At 43.6% G+C, this 26,039-nt stretch overlaps 1 protein-coding gene across 5 annotated transcripts; it reads right to left on the bottom strand.

The window, feature by feature from the left end:
• Positions 1-1,512: 1,512 nt before the first annotated feature.
• Positions 1,513-26,006, bottom strand: aak1b (AP2 associated kinase 1b). Of its 5 annotated transcripts, XM_079734458.1 has the most exons (20): positions 25,078-26,006; positions 21,663-21,781; positions 19,747-19,855; positions 18,285-18,427; positions 17,633-17,754; positions 17,369-17,450; positions 17,034-17,166; positions 16,124-16,227; positions 15,650-15,738; positions 15,130-15,293; positions 14,601-14,710; positions 13,650-14,300; positions 13,135-13,265; positions 12,664-12,881; positions 12,483-12,557; positions 11,244-11,342; positions 10,992-11,102; positions 10,655-10,867; positions 9,936-10,043; positions 1,513-3,620 (listed from the first exon to the last, which is right to left on the bottom strand). In XM_079734458.1, the coding sequence occupies exons 1-20, from the start codon at positions 25,238-25,240 to the stop codon at positions 3,031-3,033; spliced, it is 3,534 nt and encodes a 1,177-aa protein (XP_079590584.1). In that variant the 5' UTR covers positions 25,241-26,006; the 3' UTR covers positions 1,513-3,030. The 5 variants fall into 5 exon arrangements, with proteins under 5 accessions (XP_079590584.1, XP_079590580.1, XP_079590581.1 ...); XM_079734454.1 differs by lacking the exon at positions 13,650-14,300; XM_079734455.1 differs by lacking the exon at positions 13,650-14,300 and having other exon boundaries at positions 10,655-10,864.
• Between the last annotated feature and the right edge of the window lie 33 nt (positions 26,007-26,039).

The following is a 26,039-nucleotide window of genomic DNA, read 5'->3' as shown; positions in this document are numbered from 1 at the left end:
GAGCAGCTTGCAGCCACGGTACCAAGCGCTGTTTACAGGGGTGTATGGCGAGGCGCACACAGCCTTTAGCCGTGTTCTGTTAATATTCTAGAACACACAGGAGTCCTGGAGCTCTATATCTAAATAAAATCATATTATACATGGATATTTATATTGTATAATATATATTATCACGGCCAAAAGCTGTGTGAGCTTCCAGACGATATTATGAATCTCAAATGACCGTGTAGGGTTCTTCCACGTCCACATCAATCTGAAGTATACTGAACCACTACATGGAGGAGAAAGGGATTGTTGACCGCGGTTGTCTCCCGCCGGAGCGTTGCTGCCGAGGGACCACCGCCTCGGCAGCGGTCAGCTCGCACGGTCGTGTCTCATTGGCGGGCCAAATTCTTTGGGCGGGCCAGGGAGAGAAAGGGGAGGAGTTTAGATCCTTTATGACAACATATGGAACCACATTCCAAATCAGTGCGCTTGAGCCTCCGTTTTTTCAAAGGCGAGCAGAACACCTAGTGCTCGTTTCACACCGAACGCAAGTTTTAGCCACTGGGGGACCATAGGCAGGCTAGGGGAACTCATATTTATGTTAGAAAACCTCATAAAGTGAGATTTTTATGCCATGGGACCTTTAAAGGTACTGCGTGTAAGAATCCGAAATTCATTTTCATTACTGACCCCTTTGGCCAGTAAGTGAGCTGCAGCCTGCAAGAGTGCAAGCTCCGTGGGTTGAAACAATAAGAATCATAAACTGATATTGGTTATCAACATTAATGAACGTATAAAATTTAACGTTAGGAAAGAACAGACATTTTGGCCACCATCTGTGCTTAGACATCACTTAAAACCTTTTTCCTGGCGAAACCGCTAACCGTGGTTCAGTTATAACAGAAATCCACTCACAGACTGCTCTACGCAACGCAGAGAATCAGGGAAGGTCTTTACGTTTTTATATTGGCCATTTAAAGTGTTATATGCACGTGAAAGTCCTACACAAAGTCTATTTCCAAATCTTTCCGCTCCTTCTTTTGCAATGGTTGAGTCGCCATAAAATAATATTGCCTCATTATTTTTTCTAAATGATTGAATCCTAAGATTCATAGCCATTTGATATTTCCCCCATTTTCTTTTCTTAGCTTCTGTTTTAGCTGTTGAAGGAGACCCATCAAGACAGACAATCCTGTGGGAAATGAGCTCATCCGCTGTGCACATGAAGCATGCACACTTCACGTGCACAGGACTAGAAGGCAGAATGCAGGGAGTAGGACCAGCCGTCACCTGGGAGCACAATATAACCTGACAGCCTAATGACACTACCCCAAATCCTTTGTTTTATACACGCCTTCTACATTGCCAAGTAGCTTAGGACAAGAATATAGGGTTTTGTTTTGTCCCTTTATTATTGGAAACTAAGACTTATAAACTGCTTTCAATGATATTGCATAAGCTGTGCAAACAATGGCATTCCTTACCTTTATAAAGAGTGACTCCTTTTAAATCAATCTAAACCACAAACCACAGTTCTTGAATGTGCTCATATCCATTACACATATGTAAAGATAGTGGTCAGGAGAGAGGAGAAAGCCATTGTAGAGAGAAGCCATTTTCATTTGTTTAATCTTCTTCAAAGCCTTAAAAGGCTGGCTTCTGCATCTCATCACCTTTTCTCCACTGAATAAGTCAAATTAAAAATCGTAAACTAATTTGGATATAAAATTAGTTTGATGACATATGCATATACAAAAAAAATAACGTAAACGTGACGCATAATATAAAGTGTAAAAAACAAACATATTTTGACCTTGGAAATAAAACTAGCTTCCTTATCTCCCTTTTCCAGTTTGTGGAATTCTGTTTTTTATCACATCTATATGTGATGTATATGGTGTAAATGGTATAACAGAGTTTCGCAACTTCAAATCTAGAACTACATCGACATAGATATAGTTCTATATCATTGATCGATAAATAGATTGATTGGGCCAGATTATGAGGAACATATTAAGTATAATCAACCGTTATACTTTTAAATGAGAATGGGTCACATTGTAGCTGAATGATATATGAATAATAACAATAATTATAAAGACAGATAGTACCATTAGTCTTTAAATACATTATTTCATAATAATTCATTAAGATATACTGTCAATTTACTTGGCTTCCCTTAGTTTTAAGTCATTTAGAGAAACAAGAAAAAATAACTATAGGTCATGACTCTACAGACAGAATCAGAAACATGTCTTGCGTGTCTGCTTGCTTTTGTTCTAGGTGATGGCCAGGGAGGCAGTGTATTCGCTAGGGTCCATGAACAACACGGCTAACCCCTCAGAGGTACCTGAAGACGGTGTTGGTCACTAAACCAAAATCATTTTTTTTGTTTGGTTCTTATTTTTGGAGAGATGAAAGTACTTGGTGCTAAGACACTCATCTTGTATAAAGTCCTTCCTGTATAGCGCTAACACACACTTCTTCTTGTACAAAAGTCCTTCCTGTATAGTGCTAACACACACTTCTTGGGAGGATCTGGTCTTAGAGGGGGATCCTGGGAGGATCTGGTCTTAGAGGGGGATCCTGGGAGGATCTGGTCTTAGAGGGGGATCCTGGGAGGATCTGGTCTTAGATGGGGGTCCAGAAGGAGCTGGTCTTAGATCGGGGTCCCGGAGGAACAGGTCTGAGAGGGGGGATCCACAAGGATCTGGTCTGAGAGGGGGGTCCAGGAGGAACAGGGCTGAGAAGGGGGTCCACAAGGATCTGGTCTGAGAGGGGGGTCCAGGAAGAACAGGTCTGAGAAGGGGGTCCACAAGGATCTGGTCTGAGAGGGGTGTCCAGGAGGAACAGGGCTGAGAAGGGGGTCCACAAGGATCTGGTCTGAGAGGGGGGTCCAGGAAGAACAGGTCTGAGAAGGGGGTCCACAAGGATCTGGTCTGAGAGAGGGGGGTCCAGAAGGTGCTGGTCTGAGATGGCGGTCCTGGAGGATCTGGTCTGAGGTTGGGGTCCTGGGAGGATCTGGTCTGAGAGGGAAGGGGGGGGTCATGGGCCTATCAGCCAGGCATAAAGCGGCCCAACCGCCACTGAACCGACGGCCGCCTGCTGACCCACGCTGGACACCACGCGGTGCGCCGCTATTGGCTGCTGGAAAGCGGGCGGGGCCATGTAGCGCAGGTAAGGGGGCGGAGCCTCGGTGAGACACCGGGGGGCACTGACGAGTGATTGGATGTCGGGGACCCTCCGCGGGGGGGCGGGCGGCACAGGGCCGGGGGTTTGGCGCTGCAGTTGTTTAACAGCGGGACCCCCCTCTGCATAGTGCTGCTTTAGACCCCAGGGGGCCAGTGGGAACCTGTCAGGAAGGGGGTCCGGGGACCTGACACTGGGTGGGGGGCAGCGGATGTAAGAGATGTCGGGGCAGAGCGGGGTGTTCGGTGGCCACGGCGATTGTCGGCGGGGAGATTGAAACAGAAGAGGGGTGGCTTTATCTGGTATGTGATGGGAGTGTTTCTCTTCTTCTGCACGTGATGTGGCGGGTGGCAGGCTGCGCTCAGGCGCGGAGGTCAGACCAAGCTCCACTACAGCCTGCATGGAGCCGCTGGGGGCTGGCAGAGGAGCCGGCGCCCTCTGCTGGTCTGCGGGAGACAAGACAGACGTCAAGCAGAGTTGTACGGTCAAAGTCTTCTTCTTTTTTTAATTGTAGTCTGCATGGATTGACTATGATTAGTTAGGATTCCATTCCATGTATTGTGCATGCTACATGTCATTTAACCTAATTGTTGCTTTTAGTCTGAGGATTTTGGGTTGTTTCATCTGAGGATTATGGAACGTTTTGGAACTCAATTCATTCAGATTCATATAGTATTTCACTATTCAAAATAGGATTTCTATACAACTGAATAAATTGATATTATGTGAAAGCCAAGTTCTTCCCTTTTCATTATGAAGAGATCAGTCTTCATGAAACAAAAAACTGCTAAATCAGAACTCAACACGGCAACGTTCACATGTGTATTTTATTTGCCATCCATTTGTTTCTCTTTTAGTTAGTCTCACAAAAATAGAATTAGGAGTACACGGTTACAAACACTTAATTTACAACAACTCAGAAGAAGTCTTCACCAACAGCTTCCAGAAGGAGCAACTCGGGAACATAATAACCTTATCTCACAATCTGATGAGGGGGGGCATGACCTAATGTGATGATGAGAGGGCATCATGACCTAATGTGATGATGAGAGGGCATCATGACCTAATGTGATGATGAGAGGGCATCATGACCTAATGTGATGATGAGAGGGCATCATGACCTAATGTGATGATGAGAGGGCATCATGACCTAATGTGATGATGAGAGGGCATCATGACCTAATGTGATGATGAGAGGGCATCATGACCTAATGTGATGATGAGAGGGCATCATGACCTAATGTGATGATGAGAGGGCATCATGACCTAATGTGATGATGAGAGGGCATCATGACCTAATGTGATGATGAGAGGGCATCATGACCTAATGTGATGATGAGAGGGCATCATGACCTAATGTGATGATGAGAGGGCATCATGACCTAATATGTGATTTGGGGGGGGGGGTCATAATAGTTAATCGATAACAAAACATTAATAAATAGGTCCAAAGAATTATGACAGAAGCTTGGTTTTCCTTGGAAAATGATTACGGCAACTTTAACCTGAATTATGGGAATTTCGAAAAGTCTGCCATTTGTTTGGTTGAATTTGAATGAATTTGATTATATAGTAGTTCCACTAGAGGTACAAATAAGTACCTACCATACCTTTGAGTAAAAAAACTTGTCTCTAGCCATTTATTTTTATTTTTAGAACCGTTTTATTCAATTGAGGACAGATATTAACAGCAAATGTTAGATGGACTGATGGTGGTCACTAACCAAATGGAAGATGTCCTATGAATTCATTTATTTCATCATTACATGAAACATTGCTGAGGAACCACAAGCTTCTTATGACACACTGTCTGGCCAGAGTGCAACGCTGTCTTTGATCTCAGCACAACGTCTAAATGACATTGCAGAGACATAAACAGGCCACTCGTCTAAAGCAGTATATTCGCTCATTAAAGCAAAAAAATTAATAACTTGTCGGATAGAAAGTAATCACATGAAAACCCAATCCAATTTTTTAAATGAACATTTAATATACCTCACAAAAAAGAACGACGCATAAAGTAGGAAAACATCCATGAGGGTCTGGGTACAGGTTGTGACGGGAGGAGCAACATTTCGGTTTGAAGTTTGGTGGTAAAACAGTAATATTGAACAATCACTCCATTCATCGATCTATCATTTCATTCATGGCTTCACTCGATTTATTGCAGATGGAACAAATGCAGAAAAAGAAAGAGAAAAGAAAACCTATTCTATACTCTCATTGGATGTTAATTGGTTGATATTGTAGGGCTGGGTCCTTCAAGGACGTGTTTAGCTACTGTTGATACATGAGCCTATATGTGACATCACATAAAAAGCTTCAATACATACTTCCAAAGCATTTTGAGCATTGTCTCTATGGGACATCACATAAACAACAATACCTACTGCCGTTATACTAGACTTTATACAGTATAGTCTGTATTTGAAATCACATATAGAGCCTTGATACATACTCTATACAGAGTACAGTCTGTATATGACATTACACATAGAGCTTTAATACGTACAACCGTGGACGTTATAGGGAGTATAGTCTGTAGGTGACGTCACATATAGAGCTTCAATACGTACTGCCATAGACGCCATACAAAGTTTAATCTGCAACAGAGCGTACATACCAAGGTATAGACAGTGCCACTTCTTGTGCAACCCTCAGATTAAAGAGTTATTACTACCTGAGAAAGAATTTAGGGTGTGTGTGTGTCTGTGTTTGTGTTGTTGGGGTTGGGGTGGGGGGACGGGATGTGCTTTCAAGAAATCAATTATAATTACAGCTGCATCCAAAATACACAGCAAGGTTTCAGAACATATGTAGTGGCCACCGTACACGTTAAACATCTCTCAACAACTCAATCATACAAAAGCACGCTCGCACACGCGCACACACACACACACACATGTACCATAGCAATATTACACCAACACACGTTAACAGGATATCCCACACCAACGCCAGGCTTTATGAACTCTTGTGTGGACACTAAAAACACAAAATACTCAAAATACTTTCAAATGGAATAGACGGTAGATGAAATAGATGGAAGTTCAAATGAAAGGAGCGAATAGGCAGGCTTTTTTTCCATCTTGATCAGAAATATAATCCCTCATCAGTTATCATATCAACACAACATGGAGTGAGCTTTATATACAGAATAAAAGGACGGGTTATAGTGTCAGCCTTGTGTTGGTTAACAAAATATGAAGTGAGCTTGATATACAGAATGGATGTTGGGGTAACTTTAAGAATAACTGGGTAAGCCATGTGTCGGTTAACCCATCATGAAGTGAGCTATATATACAGTACAGAATGGAAGGAGGGGTAACTTAAAGCATAACAGGGTCAGCTTTGTTTTGGTTAACCAAAAATAAATTGAACTTGATATACAGAATGGAAGGAGGTGTAACTTAAAGAATAACAGGGTCAGCTTTGTTTTGGTTAACCCAAAATAAATTGAACTTGATATACAGAATGGAAGGAGGTGTAACTTAAAGACTAGCAGGGTAAGCTGTGTCCATTTGTGAGTGGATTCAGACCAGGGCTCATGAAATTATTTTCACTACACAGTTCCACAAAGAGGAATGACATATATTTATATATAGTGATCTGTTTTTCAATATTATTGAATTATAATTATGTAAGCAATCATATTTTCTTTCATTATAGACTAATATTTATTTCATACATTCATTCTCTAACACTCTAATCGTATTGACATTTATTAACAGTAAACTATGAATATATATATATATATATATATATTTTACCCCACAAGTAAAGTTTTATGACACTCAGTGTGGACGATGACTTGATATATAAACATAGGAATGGACCAATCACATGTCCCCATACCGATTGCAAATACATATTTACATAATGCAGACGTAAACCAATGACAGGAATGTTGCACAACAATGAATGGTTTTGGAGTAGATAAAAACTAAGTCAGAAAAATACTTGTAACAATAAAAATAAACAACTACACTCTTCCATTAGTGCTGAGGATTCAGGACCAGATTCTCTCTTTACGCACAACAGAGACACTTTGAAATCCTTCTATTAGAATGTTACTTGTTTGTATTTTTTTTTTTTCATCTGCGTTTCATGCAATTCCTACGAATACAGCACATTGCTATACAAACAATGAACAGTGTTTGTAATTTTGTTTCAAACTTACAGGTCACCGAGCAAAATAAATCGTATGAGGCAACACGAACAAATACCATATTGTAAACTGTAAGCTGCAGAATGAATTCTATTTATCTATGAGATACAGGATACAGATGTAAAGTTAGATATTCTATTGATCTATGAGATGTGAAGTTAAATATTCTATTGAAATCTTAAGCCTCAAGCGAATACGAGGGCTTGTCCAGGGCAGTCTCACATCACCTAGCCCAGAGCCTCAAAACTGTGTCCAACTGTGTTGGTGTAAACGGATAGGAACATGATCTGTTTTGGAAAGCTACAGTCGCCATTTCTCAATGTTGAAATAGTAGACATGAAATGTCTGTCAATGACTTTCAAAATAGAAGCTCTGCTCCCCTCAGAAGCGGTTGGCGGATATCAACAAACTACATTTTTTGATATAGACTTTTCCTCATCTAATTAGATATTTACAATCTCAACTTTGGCCGCTAGTTTTGGATAATCAACATATGGTATGAGTCAGCCAATGGCGATGTGGTCCGACTTCAACTGCCTCTCAGGAGACATTAAGGCTGTGGTAAAATCAGCCCATGTAAACAAATAGTTAGCAAATGGGAGTTTCCCTTCGGGGAAATAATTGACGTTTGTTTTTTGTTTGCTGCGTTCAATGTTAAAGTAACTAACATACCCATACCTAACATTCCCTTCAGATGTGCAAATCACTCAAGGATAAACAAACCGAACAAGGACAATCATAAACATGATATCTAACTATACCTAATATCCTATAATAGATAGATACATTTATATAATAGGTAAATAGATTCATCGTCTATCGTTCAACTCGGAGAGAAACAATGCAATGCCACAGAAAAACAAAAAACAAGATTGCATCGTTTCGGTTCACTTCAAGAAAAACGGTTTGTCTTCGCGTTTCCGTTCATCTTCACGCTCCGTTTATCGTCACGTTGTTTGGTGAAGTTTAGTGCGCAGGCCACTCTTTTTCTCTTTGTTTTCTTTTTTGCATTTCACAAGACGTTACTAACTAGAGACGGAAGCGAACAGGGAGCTCAAAATGGACGCCAGGGCGACCGGAGACGGACGATCTCTGATTCACGAACGAGGGTGTGCAACACGGGGTGCAATGGTGACCGATGTCATAGTAGTAGAAGAAGAAGAAGACGAAGAGGAAGAAGAAGAAGCATGGGGAGGAGGAGGAGTTAGAAGCACTAAAGAAGAAAGATCACTTCGACTACGAGGGGTATCATTATTATTATTATTATTATTATTATTAATGATCGGATAGACAGCCAGTGGGGGGGTGGATGTTATTTCTGTAGTTGTTATTAGAGCTATGGAGAGGATGGAGGGAGGATGGGGGTGGTGGGGGGAGAACTTGGTCCACAGGTGGAAGGTCCTGGTCTGGTCTACATATGGGGGGGGACATCTTGGTCTACATGCTGGGGGGGGGGGGGTGCCTTGGGCTAGAGCTGGGGGTTGGCCCAAACATTGACGGGGTCTTGGTCTACAGCTGGGGGTTGGTCTACATGCATGTTGGGGAAGTCTGGGTCCACATGCTGGGGGGGTCTCCAGGTTGGGCGGGGGGTAGTTTACAGGTTGGGGTGGTCCTGGTCCATTGGCGGGGGGTAGTTTACAGGTTGGGGTGGTCCTGGTCCATTGGCGGGGGGTAGTTTACAGGTTGGGGTGGTCCTGGTCTATTGGCGGGGGGTAGTTTACAGGTTGGGGTGGTCCTGGTCCATTGGCGGGGGGTACAGGTTGGGGTGGTCCTGGTCCATTGGCGGGGGGTACAGGTTGGGGTGGTCTTGTTCTACGGCTGGGGGGGTTGGTCTTCATTTTATGGGGGTCTTGGTCTACAGGCGGGGGGGTGATCTTTATGTTTGGGTGGTCTCGGTCTGTGGGTGGTCTACATGTATGGGGGTCGTGGTCTATGGGTGGGGGGGTGGTCTACATGTATGGGGGGTCGTGGTCTAAGGTTGGGGGGGTGGTCTACATGTATGGGGGGGGTCGTGGTCTACAGGTCGATCAGCTGGTCCACCAGCATCATGGGGCGGGTCATGCCGGCCAGGCTGGTCTCCGAGCCGCCGCTGTTACTACGGGAATGTCCTTCGGAAACTGTCCCGCAGCACAGGAGGACAGACACGGGCGGGGGGAAGAGAGAGAGAGAGAGAGAGAGAGAGAGAGAGAGGAGGAAGAGGAGAGAGCGTAAGAGGCGGGAGGAGGGGGAGAGAAAGGAGGAGGGGAGCCAAAAAAGCATAAGTCACAAGAGGCCAAGAGAAAAGTTAAGTGTAACACCGTTCCTTATAAACGTTACATAGTAACAGCATTCATGAGGTATCCATGCATTGAAGTATACTTAATAATATATAATACCCATCTCATCACTGAAAACCAAAATAACTTATATTCCTTACATAGCTGGGACAAGTCATTGATGATTAAACAATGTGCTTGCATTGATCTTGACTGACCTGTGATCCCTCAGGGTCAGGGTTAGCATCAGAGTCAAGGTCGGGTCAAGGTCAGGGTTGAGGTCAGAGTCTTCCAGACGGCGTGTGAGTGAGTTTGAAGAGGAGGGGGTTCTTCCTTACCTTGTGAGTTCTTCCTTCCGGTGACGGGGATGGGGTCAAACTCATCCTCCATGACCCCCACCTCTGCGGGGGTCCCCTGGGTGTCAAAGTCTGACAGCAGTAGACAGTCTAAAGGAGACATGTTTAAAACGGTTTCATCAGGGCAGGTGTTCAATCTCTCCAATTCACCTTCAATACACACGGTCATTTTGAAACATATATCCAACAAGTTTTCCATATTTTGAAGAGCAACATATTTCTGACCATATGCAGTATAGCACAGGTTGACCCAGCGCTCAGCCATTTTCAACAACATGACTTATTGCACTACGGTTATAATGAATCATCTTAGTATATGTGGAATGTCCTTTTAATGCATGCACATTCAAGTCATGTTTTTACTTGGATGGGATCACAGTTCCAGTCTCTTGACTGGAGCACTATACATACAAGCTGTACACACTCAGGGACACTACAACAGGTGGAGGATTATTATATTGTCCTTGGAGGAGGTGGCTAACACCAAGGACTAATTAGCATAAGCATAAGGTTAGCGTTAGCGTAAGGTTTTTGTTTAGATTAGTGTATTTCGATCACATAGACTCACAACTTTACATACAAGCAAGAAAAAGAAAAAGTCGTAATCTTAATTTATACATTGACATTTCTTATCAATAAGCACAGGCATCAAGCATTAGCCTTAGTTTAGCATTAGCATTAGGCGTCTCTCCACCAGCTACCTGCATGGGGCTGCATGGTCGTCCCCGTCAGGAGGCTGAACTCGTCGAGCACGGAGGCGGCGGCGGAGGTGGGAGCGGAGGAGAGGGAGGAGTAGCCACTGGTCCTTCCTCCTCCTCCCGCTGCTCCTCCTGTAGGGTCAGAGGAGGTGGAGGAGGAGGCGCCGGAGGTCAGGGAACAGCCCAGGAGGGAGTCGTCTGCTGCCGAGGTTTCTGCTGGATAGACAGGTTTGGGTGGGGGTCAGGTTTGGGTGGGGGTCAGGTTTGGTTACAGTCTGGGACAAATCTGATGATGATGAAATGATGAAACCCAATACATTTTTAGCAAATGGGGGTTTACCTTTGGCAGAGTCCTGCGAAGAGCCACCGAAGGGATCTGCCAATGAGAGTAGATCAGGAAGTAGGAGGGAGGATGTATCTGGAGACTTGAGTCCTTCGATCAGTTTCTCTGCTGGAGGACAAAGAGAACAATATGAAGGACACAACATGGAGGAGGGCACTTAAGAGTTTGAAAACCGCCCTTGTGTTGCTTTACTCATCCTTAAAATCGACCACAGGAGAGCATATTGCTCCACTTTGTAGATATTCTTACCCGGTGTGTCTGACAGCTGTAGACCGTTGAAGGGGTCGGGGAGGGACAATAGCGAGGCCACAGAATCACCACAGAGAAGACCGGCAGACGCTCTCTCACCTAGAGGGTAAAACAATGCGTTAAGATTCACTGTTCAAAGTAGTTTACTAAATAATTGACAATACAAGAGAATGTATCAAAAATATCTGCAATCCAGATCCACACATTATGTTCATCTATAAAACAGATAAGTATTATTTTTTATTAACTATCATATTGAATAAGTAACAACTGATCAAAGCCAGAAATAACAATCTCAAGACTCTCTCTCCCTCTCCCTCCCTCCTGAGAGAGAGAGAGAGAGAGAGAGAGAGAGAGAGAGAGAGAGAGAGAGAGAGAGAGAGAGAGAGAGAGAGAGAGAGAGAGAGAGAGAGAGAGAGAGAGAGAGAGAGAGAGAGAGAGAGAGAGAGAGAGAGAGAGAGAGAGAGAGAGAGACTAAGGGCCTCCAGAGAGGACAGAGAGAGAGAAGGATTAAGCCACCAAGGGGATAAGAGGAGGAATCTGAACCAGGCCACCGATTACAATAGTTGTTGTCTTGCCTCGAGGGCTCTGTTCATTTCTAGGTTTCAATCAAGAGTGGGAAGTAAGACACGCCGTCTATTCCAATCGATCTTGTGTTTAAAGCATGTAACGTTAACATAACATGACTTTTTTTACTTTGAGACGAGGAAGCTGACATTGGTTTACGATGGGTTGAGGACAGCAGAAATGTGTCCTGTGTCCAATTTAATAAATGAGCAGTGTTGAAGATATGCAGTGCTGACAAGGCACAGCTGATACAAACTGATAATGAATGAGGCTGGCTGGCCCTCCCCAGGCATCTGGTTCTAATCTGGAGGAAACCCTGAGACGGAAATATGGCTCGACATGGAAAACTGTTTAATGTATTACTATACTCGACAGCCAACAAAGGCTTCAACTTAAGAGCAACACATTGGCTTTTAGTAGCTATGAGAAATCAACAGCCAAATAAGATGCAGGTTAAAGGGCCCCTATTAATTGTTTTTGTTGATGAGCCATTAGAACACACTTTAGGAGTGTTGATACGCAAACTATCCCCTGGTAAGCTGGTATTGATCAGTCCATTATACACCTGTGTGAACACTCACTCCACTTGTGATAATTATTAGTTATTGAAATGGCTTTAAACAGAAGGCCTCTTGGCAGTGTAAAGGTGAACCGAACAGCGCAGTAGCTCACCTTCCCCAGTAGGCGAAGACTGCAGGCCAGGAATCAGTTCATCAAGGGTCACCAGGGTACTTTCCGAAGGTACATCTGAAACCCCAAACAAATCGACATTTCACCCCACCCCTCGCCACAGAGAAAAAAATAACCCAAGAGGACCTGAATCATTCAAGCAAGTGTGAGGGTGCCTACTGACCTGTGGGCATTACGTCATCCGTGCTGATCAGGAGGCCGACGGCCTGCCCAGAGAAGCTGTCGTGGTCGTCGAAGGGGTTCCATTGGGGCTGCAAGGGGGTGGAGCTGGCTGAGCCATGGCTGGAGGGAGACCGTCGGTCCCCTGGGCCGGGCCGGACCCCATCCCGCACCACACTGGACTGGGCCGCGCCTTCGGCCAGGCCAGACGGACCCGCTGGTCTGAGGGGACACACATTCACGCCATGTATTTCAAGGCCCACTTGATCCAAGGGTCTTGCTGAATGCCGATGATGTGATTCGACGGTTGATATGGTTTCTATGGTAACATAACGCATTGCAGAGTCGAGGGTTATAGGTAGCATGAGATGATGACTCTTTTTTTTGAATTATATGTCGGAGCATTGATGAGCCTCTCTGATTGGCCAGTGAATGCATCAGTCAGAGGTGAGGGTGATGAGGGGGTAGTGTTTACTGGCTCGGCACAGCTTCTCCCAGAGTATCCTGTGGTTGTTGTTGTTGTTGTTGACAAGAGTCGTTCACTGGAACCGCAGCCAAAGCTGGTTCCTCCAGGACCAAATTTAAGGAAGAGGGCGGAGTCACAACCTGTTGTGAAAAAACACACAGGTAACGTTCCACTTTTAAAAAGAGGTGCAATGCATGGTGGGAAAAGAATACACCAATCACTAAATGAATGAACAATGAATAAATACATCCAAACAGAAATTAAAATGGAAATAAAAAATAATATGCAGACAAAAATGGTGATTGAAAATAACTTTTATTATTTGTTTTGGTGATGACATGACAAAACCACAGCGGCAGGAACGATGGACAATGAGGTCTTCCCGAGACGGACGGATGGAAAAACAACCAAGGGATGGATGCAAAACCAACAGAAAGATGGGTATAGCTGTGGGATGTGGACATGGTCGGGTGCATCCGGTATGCAGGGGGGTTTGGTACTAGGGTCAGGGAACAAACGGTTACCCTCTTCTCCGTATCAGCCTTTTGGGAGCCGGGCTCTGGGGCTCCAGCCGGGACAGAGCTCGGAACAGGAGCCGAGACCGGAGCCAGGACAGGGGCCAGTACAGGAGCCAAGACTGGACCCGGGTCAGGAACCGAGACGGGAGCCTGGACTGGGGCCGAAACGGGAGCCAGAACGGGACAAGGGGCAGGAGCCGGGGCAGGAGCCGGGGCAGGAGCCGGGGCAGGAGCCGGGGCAGGAGCCGGGGCAGGAGCCGGGACTGGGGCTGAGACCGGAACCAGGACAGGAGCCAGAACGGGAGCCAGGACGGGACAGGGGACAGGTGCTGTGGCAGGAGCAGTGGCAGGAGTTGGGGCAAGGGCCATGGCGGGCCCTAGGGCAGGTGAGGGCTGAGCCGGCTGCTGGGGGGCCACTGGTTTGCTGGGGGAGGGCTGAGCGCCGGCCTGCTTGCGCCGGGCCGGTCGCTGGGGCGGAGCCGGGCTGGCCGGAGGCTGGGACGCTTGTTGCTGTGGTGGCTGGGGAACGGGGGCCGGAGCGGCCGCGGGCGGACATGTGACCTGAGCTCGGTTCTGAGTCGGCTGAGGCTCTAGCTTGGGCGCGGCAGGCGACGCGGGGAGCTCGGTAACGGCGGCAGCGGGCGCTGGGGGTGCCGGCTGTCGCGGACAAATATGATGACAGCAAAACGGGTTCGGGTTTTTGAAGCATTCACGACTTGTTCGAAAAATACAGATTCAGACCTACACGTATAAAGCAGGCACCGTGAGGCTGTGATCAGCATCATTTAAGGTTAGATAAGCTCTATTTCATGGGACATTTGGAAGCCATAAAGTGCTACAACAAGCTTTCAAACACTGAATTGTGAAGAACCGGAAGATTTGGGGTCTAATTTCCACTTTCCCCAAATCAGCTTCTTTAGCATAGCTTGTAGCGACAGAGATAAAAAGGAGGTGTACCTGTTTTTGAGGAACCCCTGCTGGCTGGATGGAGTTGTTGAGCATCAGGCTGGTGGGGGCCTTCTGTGATAGGAGAGCTGCAGCCGGCTGCGACAGGTCCAGGCTGACTCCTGGTGGTGGTGAACACACCAGACATACTCTTAACTCATGGAAGACAGTGAACAATAAAGGCCAGAGTCCCTGGGAACAAGGTTCTGTGGCAAGACTGATCTGAGTTGGTATAAAAACCTTTTTAAATTCATAATTAAAACTATTGCCAGGCCAAATATGTACAAAAAAACACAACAACAACAAAACACTCACGTAAACACTTAATAAGAACACCTAACAAAAGAAGAGAAAAGACAGCGGGGGGGTCAAAACCTCCTCTAACTGGTGGTTCTGGAAGGTGGGATACATGAACGCAGTGAGACATGCAGGCATCAGCAGCAACCACCCCTCAATATGTTCCACCCATAGTTTCCCTCAAGGCATGATCACACGTCACTGGATGATGAACCCAGGGGAGGAGGGGGTGGTGGGTACGTGCCTATGGGCTGGGCTGGCCCGGCGGGGATGTTGGCTCTCTTGCGGGGCGTGAGCGCGGCGGGCTGGATGGGGAGGATGCCGGCGACGGGGGTCTGTGCGTGGCCCGCCTTGGGCCGCTGGCGAGGGGTGATAGAGGTCTCGGTGGTGGGGACGGGGTCCGTCAGTCTGCGCCCAGACACCCAGTGTGTTAGCATTACAGAGCCCTCCATAGTGTGTAAATGGGATGCTAATATTGAATGTTAGTATTGAATGCTAGCATTGAATGCCAACACTGAATGCTAACACTGAATGCTAACACTGAATGCTAACACTGACACTAAAATGTATTGCTAACACTGAACGCTAACATGGAATGATAACATGGAATGACATCATTGAATTTTATATGTAATGCTAAATGTGGCATGAAAAATGTAACGCTATCATTGAAAGCCAACATTGAATGCTTACAGGTAAAGCCAGCGTCTTATGCCAATATATGTGATGCCAACGTTGAACGTCAAAGCTAGCCTCATGCTCACCTGGCCTTGATCTGAGTCTGGCTCTTCTTTGCTGCCGCTGCTGCGCTCGCTTTGATTGGCTCAGGAAGGTTGGCCGGTAACGGAGAATTCTAGATACATGAGAAGATTGTTGTTTTCCTTGGTCGTTATGCATCTTGTTCATGTTAGATGTCGCATGTAGTAACTGAAAAACATTTCCTTCGGAGAACAATAAAGAATTATTTGAATAAAAAAATGTAATGGAAATTCCAAAAAGTTAGTTACGTAGTTAAATTATACATGTATTTAGGAGGTGTCTTTCCCAAAGTTGCTAGGTTTCACTGATGTCAACTCTGTTTTTGCACAAAGTGTTCCTGGCTGAAGCATACAAACTGCAGACCAACCCTTTGTGTGTGTAGTAGATCATGCATTAAAGCCCATTAGAAAACCAAGCCCATTAGAAAACCAATCCCGAAGGAACCAAGACGTGTTTGCACCGCTCCCCTCGACACCGACCTTCACATTCTGAACAGGGCAGGTCCGCTGAGACAGTTTGAAACCCAAGTGGGACACTTGGAAGATATCAGGCCTTTTGTCAGGGTCTGGCTCCAGCATGTAGCCTGACAGACGCCAGTTAGAGAGAAGAAGAAGAAGAACAAGAAGAAGAACAAGAACAAGAACAAGATGGAGGGAGGAAGGGGGATTTAGAGAGGGGAGCTGTAAAGAGTGTAGGCCCCTTGCACACCACACCGCCTGGGAGCACATGAACGGAGCGGTCTGTTTTCAATCAGCTCACCAACCATCCAGACCTAGTTTGGACAGTGGGCGTAGCCTTCTTAATCATCTTTGCCTGCTTTTGCAGCGAACGCTGTGAGGTAATGGTGACCATGACTAAAACAGGGTGTATGAGGAACAGACTGCTCTGCTGGCAGTGTGTGAGAGGCAGGGAGATAAGTCACATCAAGCAACAGTTGGTATCAAAGCCCACCACCAGTAGAATGCGGAGCTGAAACAACACGACTGCTTCTGACGTACAGCCAAGAAATACGGAATGAGGGGTGGGATTAAACCGTCGGTGGGATTCAGAGAGGAATGTGTATTGATGGCATCCCTATCAAGTCAGCAATAACCGATGGTGTCACGGTAACCAGGTTGAATTGCAAACATAACAAATAGTTATGCTCACTAAATATGCAAATCATTATGCAAATTAGCATACACGCAAAAAACGAATTTCTTAAAATGAATGCTAACAAACCGATATGCTAACTATTCATTGTGCTAATGTTTCAATGTGCTACCAAATCATTATGCTAATTTATCGATATGCTAACTAATCATTGCGCTAATGATTCAATATGCTACATGATCATGATGCTAGTGAATGAATATGCTACCAAAGCGACATGCTAACTGTAACACTGACGTATGAGGCAGTGCAGGTCGTAGGAGTAGCGAGAGTTGTCGGGGATGGTGAAGCTGCCGTCACATATGGCCACCTGGCTCTCGCCAAAGGGCAGAGTGAAGAAACACAGCTTATACAGCAAGCAGCCCAGCGCCTAGAGACACACACACACACAGAAAATGTAGGTCAACTACAATAGATACAAGTGAAGGACTATTGCATGTTGTTCACCATCAAAGGAAAAAGTACACAAAAGTTAACCTTTGTAGTTAAGAAGTGATTCTCAAAACGAAGGCAGCTTAAGTGAGAGTTGTATTATACTTGTAATAATTGTGAGTGTTTGGAAGCATACATACCCAGATATCTGCTTTAGTCGTGATGAGTTTGTTGTTGTACAGATTCACCATTTCAGGGGCACGGTATGATAGTGTTGTGTATCTAAAACACACAAAAAACAACAGACTAAGTAACTATAGGAATGACAAATGTTAAAGTTTTTTCTTTGGAAGCCAAAGATCATCATTAAAAGTGTGTGCTTATTGTGCTTATTTCACCATAATACATCATTCAGTTGAGCAGAGTTTAAGATGCATTTATTAATATAATGATCATGAACAAACTTTTTGATTTCTTCCTCCACTGTGGCCACTCCCTCAGTCTGTGGGCTCTGGAACTTATCGGTGGCGCTGCCAAAGTCACAGAGCACGTAGTGGCCCTTGTCATGCAACAAGATGTTCTCCACCTGGAGGTCAACAGAGGACACGGCCATTCATAACAACGCTAAAGATAAAGATGGTTAGACACCGTGACAGTTCACCATCCGATTGTGGGAGAATGTATATATGACTGTTTAACAGAGTTAACACGCTCTGGTCCTTTTTATACATAAGAGAAATATCTAGATTATATTCTATCAAAAATTTTATCTGATCTGATCCGTTTACCAGAGAAATATATGGATGGTATTGATCTAGAGAGCATCATCTGCTCTGATCTGTTTACATTATAGAAATATACATTGATTATATTGATCTAGATCATCATGTGTTCCTATGTATACAAGAACTACAGGGGGGTACATTAAGAACTACAGAAGTGTATACAAGAACCACAGGAGTGTATGCAAAGAACAACAGATTTGTATACAAAAACTACAGAGGTGTATACATGAACTACAGATGTGTATAAGAAATACAGACGGTTATAAGAACTACAGTTGTGTATAAGAGTTAACAAATTCTCCAGATATGTCTATAAAAAGAGATGGCGGACCTTGAGGTCTCGGTGAACGATGGGGACCTTGCGCTGGTGCAGACGGGACAGACCCTCACACGTGTCACAGAAGACCTGTAGGACCTCCGCCTCAGCGAAGCCCGTCTGCAGCCTCTGGTTCATCAGGTTCACCACCTGGCCACCTGAGAAGACATTCTCGGATTACAGTACAGAATACACAGCGGTCGCATGCAACGATGACAGGGTCCTGCATGGTATGACAAGCTGGTGGGCAAGGGCAAATGCACACTTCATAGTGGTCAAATTGGGCAAGTTGTGGTTGTTGCATTAAATCAAAAGGGTTCGACCCCATGAGTTAAAGCGTGAAAGATGTTCATCCTGAGGAATTGTGCATGCATACAAAGCTTCCTACATATTGCACAAAAGTAGGCTGTCTCTGGTATTGGCTTTGTAAAGGATGCTGCTAATGCAAGGAGAATTAAGTCATACATCTAATTGTCTGAGGTAACAGATTCAAGACTGGGAACATCTTGAAAATGTCTGCATCTACTGGTCACAGGTGAGATTACAAAACATTATTTTTACACTGATGAAACCGATTTATGAAGCAGGGTACATCCCCTTCATACATTCAGCTGAAATACCAGCATCAAAAACAACAGAACTTTCAGAGGACACTGACGTGAAGACCTTAGCTCAAAGGTATGATATGTAATTTTTGCAGCTAGGCGTATCTCCCTCAAACCCCAGCGAAAGACGTAGTTGATAACGTCATGAAGTAGCGTGGGAACATGGGATTTGTTGTTTTCACCGCCATGCCGGTGACAATCCTCCCACGCATGATCAAGTTTTGATTCAGCCCGTGCAGGGAGAGGAGGCTATTCACAGATGGTCCCTTGTCAATGTGTTGGTGTGCGAGAGAGAGAGCGAGAACGAAAGAGAAAGAGCAAATCCATGTGCTGCTTGCAGCTGTACATGGATAAATAAAAGTCAAAAATGAAATGACCCACCCAAGAAAAGTCTTTGTGTGGGAAACATGGCATTAGATGGTGGCTGGTATGAGACACATGTCATAGCACATCGTAGGAACAGAGATCGATATTGAAATATCGTCTATCAATAAATTAGGACTCTACTAGATATCTGTTTTACCGAGTTTCCCCGGAAGTTAAAGAGGATAGGTCACCATTAACATATCACCTCTCAAAATGGAACAGACTGTCACCTTAAGTAAATCTACAGATTGCTCTGGTTTGAACATTGTTGGAAACCATTGGGATAATGCAAGAACACAACTCAACAAAAAATATAACATAGGTCATTGATATATAGAGTTAACACCTTGAGAAATGGAAAATAACACATTTGAAAATATTTAAATATGTATATAATAAGCATGTATACAGTATACATACCCATATTTTCAGAGTAAGAAGTATGTCTCTAACTAAACAAGGAATGTGTTTTGTGGATAGGAGGACAGGAGAGACGGACAGCCTACCTTTGCAGTAGTCCATCAGAATGAGCACCTCCCAGACCTCTCTTCCTCCCATGGCTGTGATATTGGAGTCCAAATAAGTAACAATGTTCTTGTGGCCCACGAGATCTTTCTGCAAGAAGAGCAGGCGAATACAAGAAACAAGAAATTATGAGCTGGGTATGATCTGTATAGATATAGAGCTCTAGCAAGATTGGAAACTGCAGGCACTGGCTTAAATTAGTTTTATACCTATAAAAAAGATACTATGTTGATTAGTTTTTACACGTTTTTATAAGGTTTGTTTTCTTCAGGCTGTGTTATCTAGCCACCCCATCTGTTAACTGGTGTTATCTAGTTCCCCTTGACATACATCTATACCAGAAAAACTCCTGTATGTCAACATTCCCCTCACGTGTGTGTGTGTGTGTGTGTGTGTGTGTGTGTGTGTGTGTGTGTGTGTGTGTGTGTGTGTGTGTGTGTGTGTGTGTGTGTGTGTTCCTATCAAGAACTTGTAATATAATGTTAAAGTGAACACAGTAAACTAAACAGATAATGTAACATTCAATACTAATTCCTGAAAGGTGAATTGACGCTTAAATATACATTGCCGATGTTGGTTGACATTGAGTATGTGCAAACACCCAAATGAATAACCTCAGCTGACTGGTTGTTAAACTGAGTTTTCCTTAGGACAATAGTGTTTTGTCACTAAAAGACACAGGCTAACTGTGGTTTCATTAGTGATGTCGACAATATGTAAATAACAGGGCAGCTGCGTTCTCAAAAGAGGCACCTGATAAAACCAAAGAACATTCTGAAACGTTCAATGTATCAGGACTGGAGATTTCACCGACATATAGTGCAGTCAGAATGTTTGTTTATCTATTTACACTGATGTCAGGAGAGAACATAAAATCATCTGCACTTGGGTTTTCTGGTTTTGAAATCCAACTAGGAAAGTTATATTATTTTGTTGTTAGGAATAAGGTTGTGGTGTTCATCATCCAGAATAAATCTGAAGACCTCAAGAATTATCTCTTCTGGGATAACTCATCTGAAGAAACATCTCTTCTAAAAACATCTAAGGAAAAGACTTGTGCAATTGTGTATTTTGTAGCTGTTTCTTTTTTTGCACGTGCGTCTTTTGGGTAAAAGCGTTTGAATAAGTGTCAAATGTCAAAATTGTAAAACAATTTAGGATATTATAGCATGTCAAGACCATAGTTTAAAAGGAAAGGTTATGCTCTATATCTGTAGTTGAAATACCAATCCATTTTGTACATATCTTTTTGGAAGGGTTCGGCCCTAGTCTTTTCCTAGAGTTTGTGGTTAGGCAAAGATCTCTTTCTTTTATCAGGAACTCACCATGTTCTAGATCTCTCTGTTTAACCAGGAACACAACATGATGTAGATATCTCTGTTTAACCAGGAACACAACATGATCTAGATATCTCTGTTTAACCAGGAACTCACCATGATCTAGATATCTCTGTTTAACCAGGAACACAACACGATCTAGATATCTCTGTTTAACCAGGAACACAACACGATCTAGATATCTGTTTAACCAGGAACACAACATGATCTAGATATCTCTGTTTAACCAGGAACTCACCATGATCTAGATATCTCTGTTTAACCAGGAACACAACACGATCTAGATATCTCTGTTTAACCAGGAACTCACCATGATCTAGATGTCTCTGTTTAACCAGGAACACAACATGATCTAGATATCTCTGTTTAACCAGGAACTCACCATGATCTAGATCTCTGTGTAACCAGGAACTCACCATGATCTAGATCTTTCTGTGTAATCAGGAACTCACCATGATCTAGATCTCTCTTTGTAATCAGGAACTCACCATGATCTAGATCTCTCTGTGTAATCAGGAACTCACCATGATCTAGATCTCTCTGTGTAACCAGGAACTCACCATGATTTGGACCTCTCTCTTGCACACCTGCAGGTCGTGCTCGTTGTTAACGTACATCCTCTTCAAGGCACAGCGCACTCCCTGATTGGTGCGTACCAGGAACACTATGGCGAACCCCCCTGGAGGCAAAAGACAATTCACCCATTTGGTTTGTTAGTCTTCATATATAATATATATGATAGGGGGTGGAACAGGATGGCTAGTACTGTAATCAAGTACTCCCAATGGCTGCAATATACCTGTAGGCCTCCTTGAGGAGGATCCTTTAACCCTACCTGCTCAATTTGGGGCATGGGTCTAAAGTTCACTGTTAGTTATTTTGGAACAAAAAGCATGTGAGGCCAACCACCAGTCTCTCACTGCAGCACAGCATCCCCTGGCAGAGGGTTGAATGACAAAATAGTACACCGTAGAATAGTAGCAACACAAAGAAAGGAACCATATCTAAAAATATTGAAGACCTAAAAGAAAATAATTAGTGAACATAATAACCAAAGGCCATAACCTATGTGTTGTGACTTTATATAAACTGTAAGAAAAACTAGCCTTACACCCACTAGCATCGACTGAAATCACTTCCGAATGGTGCGCCAGATAACATAATGTATAAGTTATGTCATTGCTGCTAGGCTTATTGTGAGGCCTACATTCATATCTATCCATCTGGTAGGGATTAGGCCACAAATTCTCTTCATTCAACAGGGTAACATATTTAACCAGACAATATATCACTTTTATCTCGACATGAGGGAAACATTATTGCAGGAAATCTTGGTACTAGTAGCAATCATTTGAAGAATAAAAGAAGCCCTGTACATCAACCAAGCTGCCAGTCCACAATACAAACATAATAAGCATAGAGGCTCCCTAATAAAATATTATTTTTCAATTAAAATGTAAATCTTTGGAATCATTAAGATAAGGACAAGGATAAGATGAGGAGTGTGTTGCTAGATAGATAGTTGTTCCTTATCTTTCACACACCACAATACCCTTCATAATCTGTGAGGGTTGGAGGGATATGATATGGTCTGCATGAAACCATAATACAAGTGAGCGAATAAATAACTTCAAAGCCAATGCGGTAAATAGCATGCATAAATGTTTGATGACATTGGAAAAAGCTAGGCAGGCACCAAAATTAGGTAATTCAAATTTCCAAAAATGCTGGTCTGAGACAATAGAACATTATTTCTACTATAACTAGCCTAACAAGCAAAATACAACTATTTTTTAAACACTAAACTGGAGGAATGGATGGGGTACTATGATGTGTATGTATTGGAAGTACAGATGTTCATGCTTTGCTTTGTATTAGTGAGTTTTGTTGAGCACAAGACTTTTGGCTAATCCTCTTTTAAAATATCATCATTTATCTTGCATAGCATGAAAATTGAAATGATAAAATCATTATGAAATATGTTTTAATTAACAGCAGACTAAAGTAGTTTGAAACCTTTTTTTCCAGCAAATAAAGAATAACAATGAGGGTCCGAAAGGAATACACATATTATTGCATTTAATTCTAGTACTAATCTCATCACTTTGGCCATCAAGGGACCTTTAACCTGGGGCATTGAAGAGCAATTGAATGGCTCTTTCAGGCTGATAATGGACTGGCAACAAGGCTGCCCAGCTACTACGACGCCTGATGTTTCCATCAGGCCAACATGCGTTCAGTGTTGGTATGATGATACCAGGACAAGGTCTGCTTTACACACCCGTGTATCTAGCATCTTTGTGGGTTACCCTGTCTTGCCATTTTGAAAACGGATACAACTCTACAACCTGCTATGTAACACACTGAGCAAACATTGTTCATTAGAGGACATACCTTTGGGAGATTAGTATTGACTTGAATATTGAGTTTGCTTTCTATCACAACCTCTTGCCTCTTAACTCTTTAAACGATGTGGCAGATTCCGTTACTCAAGAGAATTTACAGAAAAAATTGTGTACGTGGCGAATGACAACACGTGGGGAACGTCGATTACCTGAACAGACTATAGATGGATGACATGTTCAGAATACCTTGAATGGTCTGAGAATGACAAGTATCTGTCGAAATATGTGTGTCATGAGTGTACAATGTGTGGAGTATCTGTGTTTGGAGCAAGTGGATAATGAGTAGGCTTGGAGATTCTGTGGTGAATGTTTGCACCATCTAGCCAATTTGTGTAATAGTCCAACACGGTTATAAAATGCAGGTTGCTGGTGTGTTGAGTCATTGCCATTAAGCCTTTGGGCTAGACTCGGCCGGTCCAGGTACAGGAAACCACATTCATAGGCCTATAATTACCTGTTATAGATATATTTATTGATCAATCATCTTAATAGCAGTTGGCTTTTCAAGCCGATGTTAATTTGCACTGCGGTATGTGGATATAGATGGCCTTTGATAAGATGGCGTTGTGCAGTTGTATTGCATCAGTTTCGGTTTGGATACAAACTGTCTCCGAAAGAGTTATACCCCACATCAGCCAAATTCCCTTCACTAAACAATTTTAAACTTGGATTTTGGTGTAAGAACGGAGCATGCTCGTCTTCACTGCCTTTACAAGGAGCCTGAGAGAAGGTTCAACTTCTCAGACACTAATATACAACGCCACGTTTTGTGTTGTTGTGTGGAGCCCTGTCTGGCCAGCAGTTGATGTTGATGTTGTCGTGTAAGACTGTTAAGCTTCTATACACATATATAACGCCATGGTGTGTTATAATGTGTGGAGCGCCGTCTGGCAGCCGGCAGTTGATGTTGATGCCCGCGTCAGAGAGAGGGTTGAGCTTTTTGAAGACATAAAGTATAAGGCCACGGTGTGTGTCATCATTTCATGTACAACCTTGCTGATGAAAACGCTCCTACAGTGACGAAACAGTATCAAAAATGGGTTGAGGGATGGGGAGCAACATGCCACCCTCCTTCCTACGACTTCTAGTACCAAACGCTTAACACATTCTCTCTAGAGCCTTCTGTTAGTTCTGGGCTACTGTAGAAACATGGCAGTTCAAACATGGTGGCCCCTCTTAAAAAAGGACCCGCTCCCTGTGTAGATATAAAGTGTTAAATCGAAGGTAAAGAAAACATAACAATTCTTATTTTCATGAGATGACACTAATTTGACCATTGTTATGAAAACTATATGCAATTTCTGCCATGTCAGCTCACAGCACCTTTAAATAATGTATTCAGAGATGGTGGATGTTATTGAACTGATAATGTTCCTTAGCATATACAATTATAAAGAGACAAAGGACGAAAGAAAACAACAGGCCTTTAATTGTAATCATACGAAAAGGACATTCATGTGTATGAGTAGTCAATGTTCAGAGTAGTCAATCTTCTCTTTGCCTGAGGAATGCACTTAATAGGCAACACATCTTAATAACACACATGATTCAAATACACCATCCCTCTTACCTTCTGCAATGATCTCCTCAACGGTAACTTGGTGCCGTCCGATTGTAAAGGCTCGTCCAATAAAATTCCCACCTGCATGGCTGGAACCACTGCCCCCACCAGCACCTCCAGAACCAGGTCCAGAACTGACCAACTCCCGACGAGAATCGAAGAACTTCCTCATGATGTCGATTGATAGAAGATATTATGGTTTGAAAATTGCACAGATGCCGTTCTTGCTTCCAGTTTAAGATATTTCCCCCCCAATAGTTAGTCCCCCAAATCCCGATGGAAGGATAATTTAACACACCCGAAGCTTCACGTCTCCAGTTCAATTCGAAACGTGTAGCGTTTGTGTTGTCGTATCTTCACATATGTTGTTCAGGTAGCCCAAACATATCAGGAGCAATGTCCATCTGCCTGACCAGCGTTGTGGTAAACAAGCGACAGACCGTTGATGGTTATATAACTGAAGCACACCTTTAGTCCAGCAGTGATCCCTGGGAGACTTGATTCTTTATCAACGTTGGCTCCTTCTCCATCTCTCTTGAGCATCAGCAGGCTAGCTCCGCGCTAGCTACTGACGGCTAGCTCCGCGCTAGCTACTGACGGCTAGGACATTTCGTGTAGGTTATCCAGGTTATCCTCGGAGCATCACTTATTCGAGTGCCTTGTGTCCGTGGTGCAATTTGTAAGACGTCGCAAATAATTTCCCATCGTCAGTTAACAGTTATTTCAAGAATAGATTTGGGTAGCCTTACAACTACCCAGGGGTTTAATTCATTGTTTCTATTTACCACCAAAACTGTATTTTTTTTCGTAAGGCAACGTATTTGCGTAACCTGATTGGTTGGTTGGTTAAATAATTCCGGATGAAATCGACCTTAAACTGCAGTCTAGTTTTATTCCAATGGGAGCCACTGACATATTCTATATAGCAGAAAGGGATTTCTAGTCAGCCCTGCAACCCCAGCAGTCTTTTG

This window comes from Pollachius pollachius (genome assembly GCF_949987615.1).
Source record: "Pollachius pollachius genome assembly, chromosome: 4".
Taxonomy (NCBI): Eukaryota; Metazoa; Chordata; class Actinopteri; order Gadiformes; family Gadidae; genus Pollachius; species Pollachius pollachius.
This window is presented reverse-complemented; position numbering and strand designations above follow the sequence as displayed.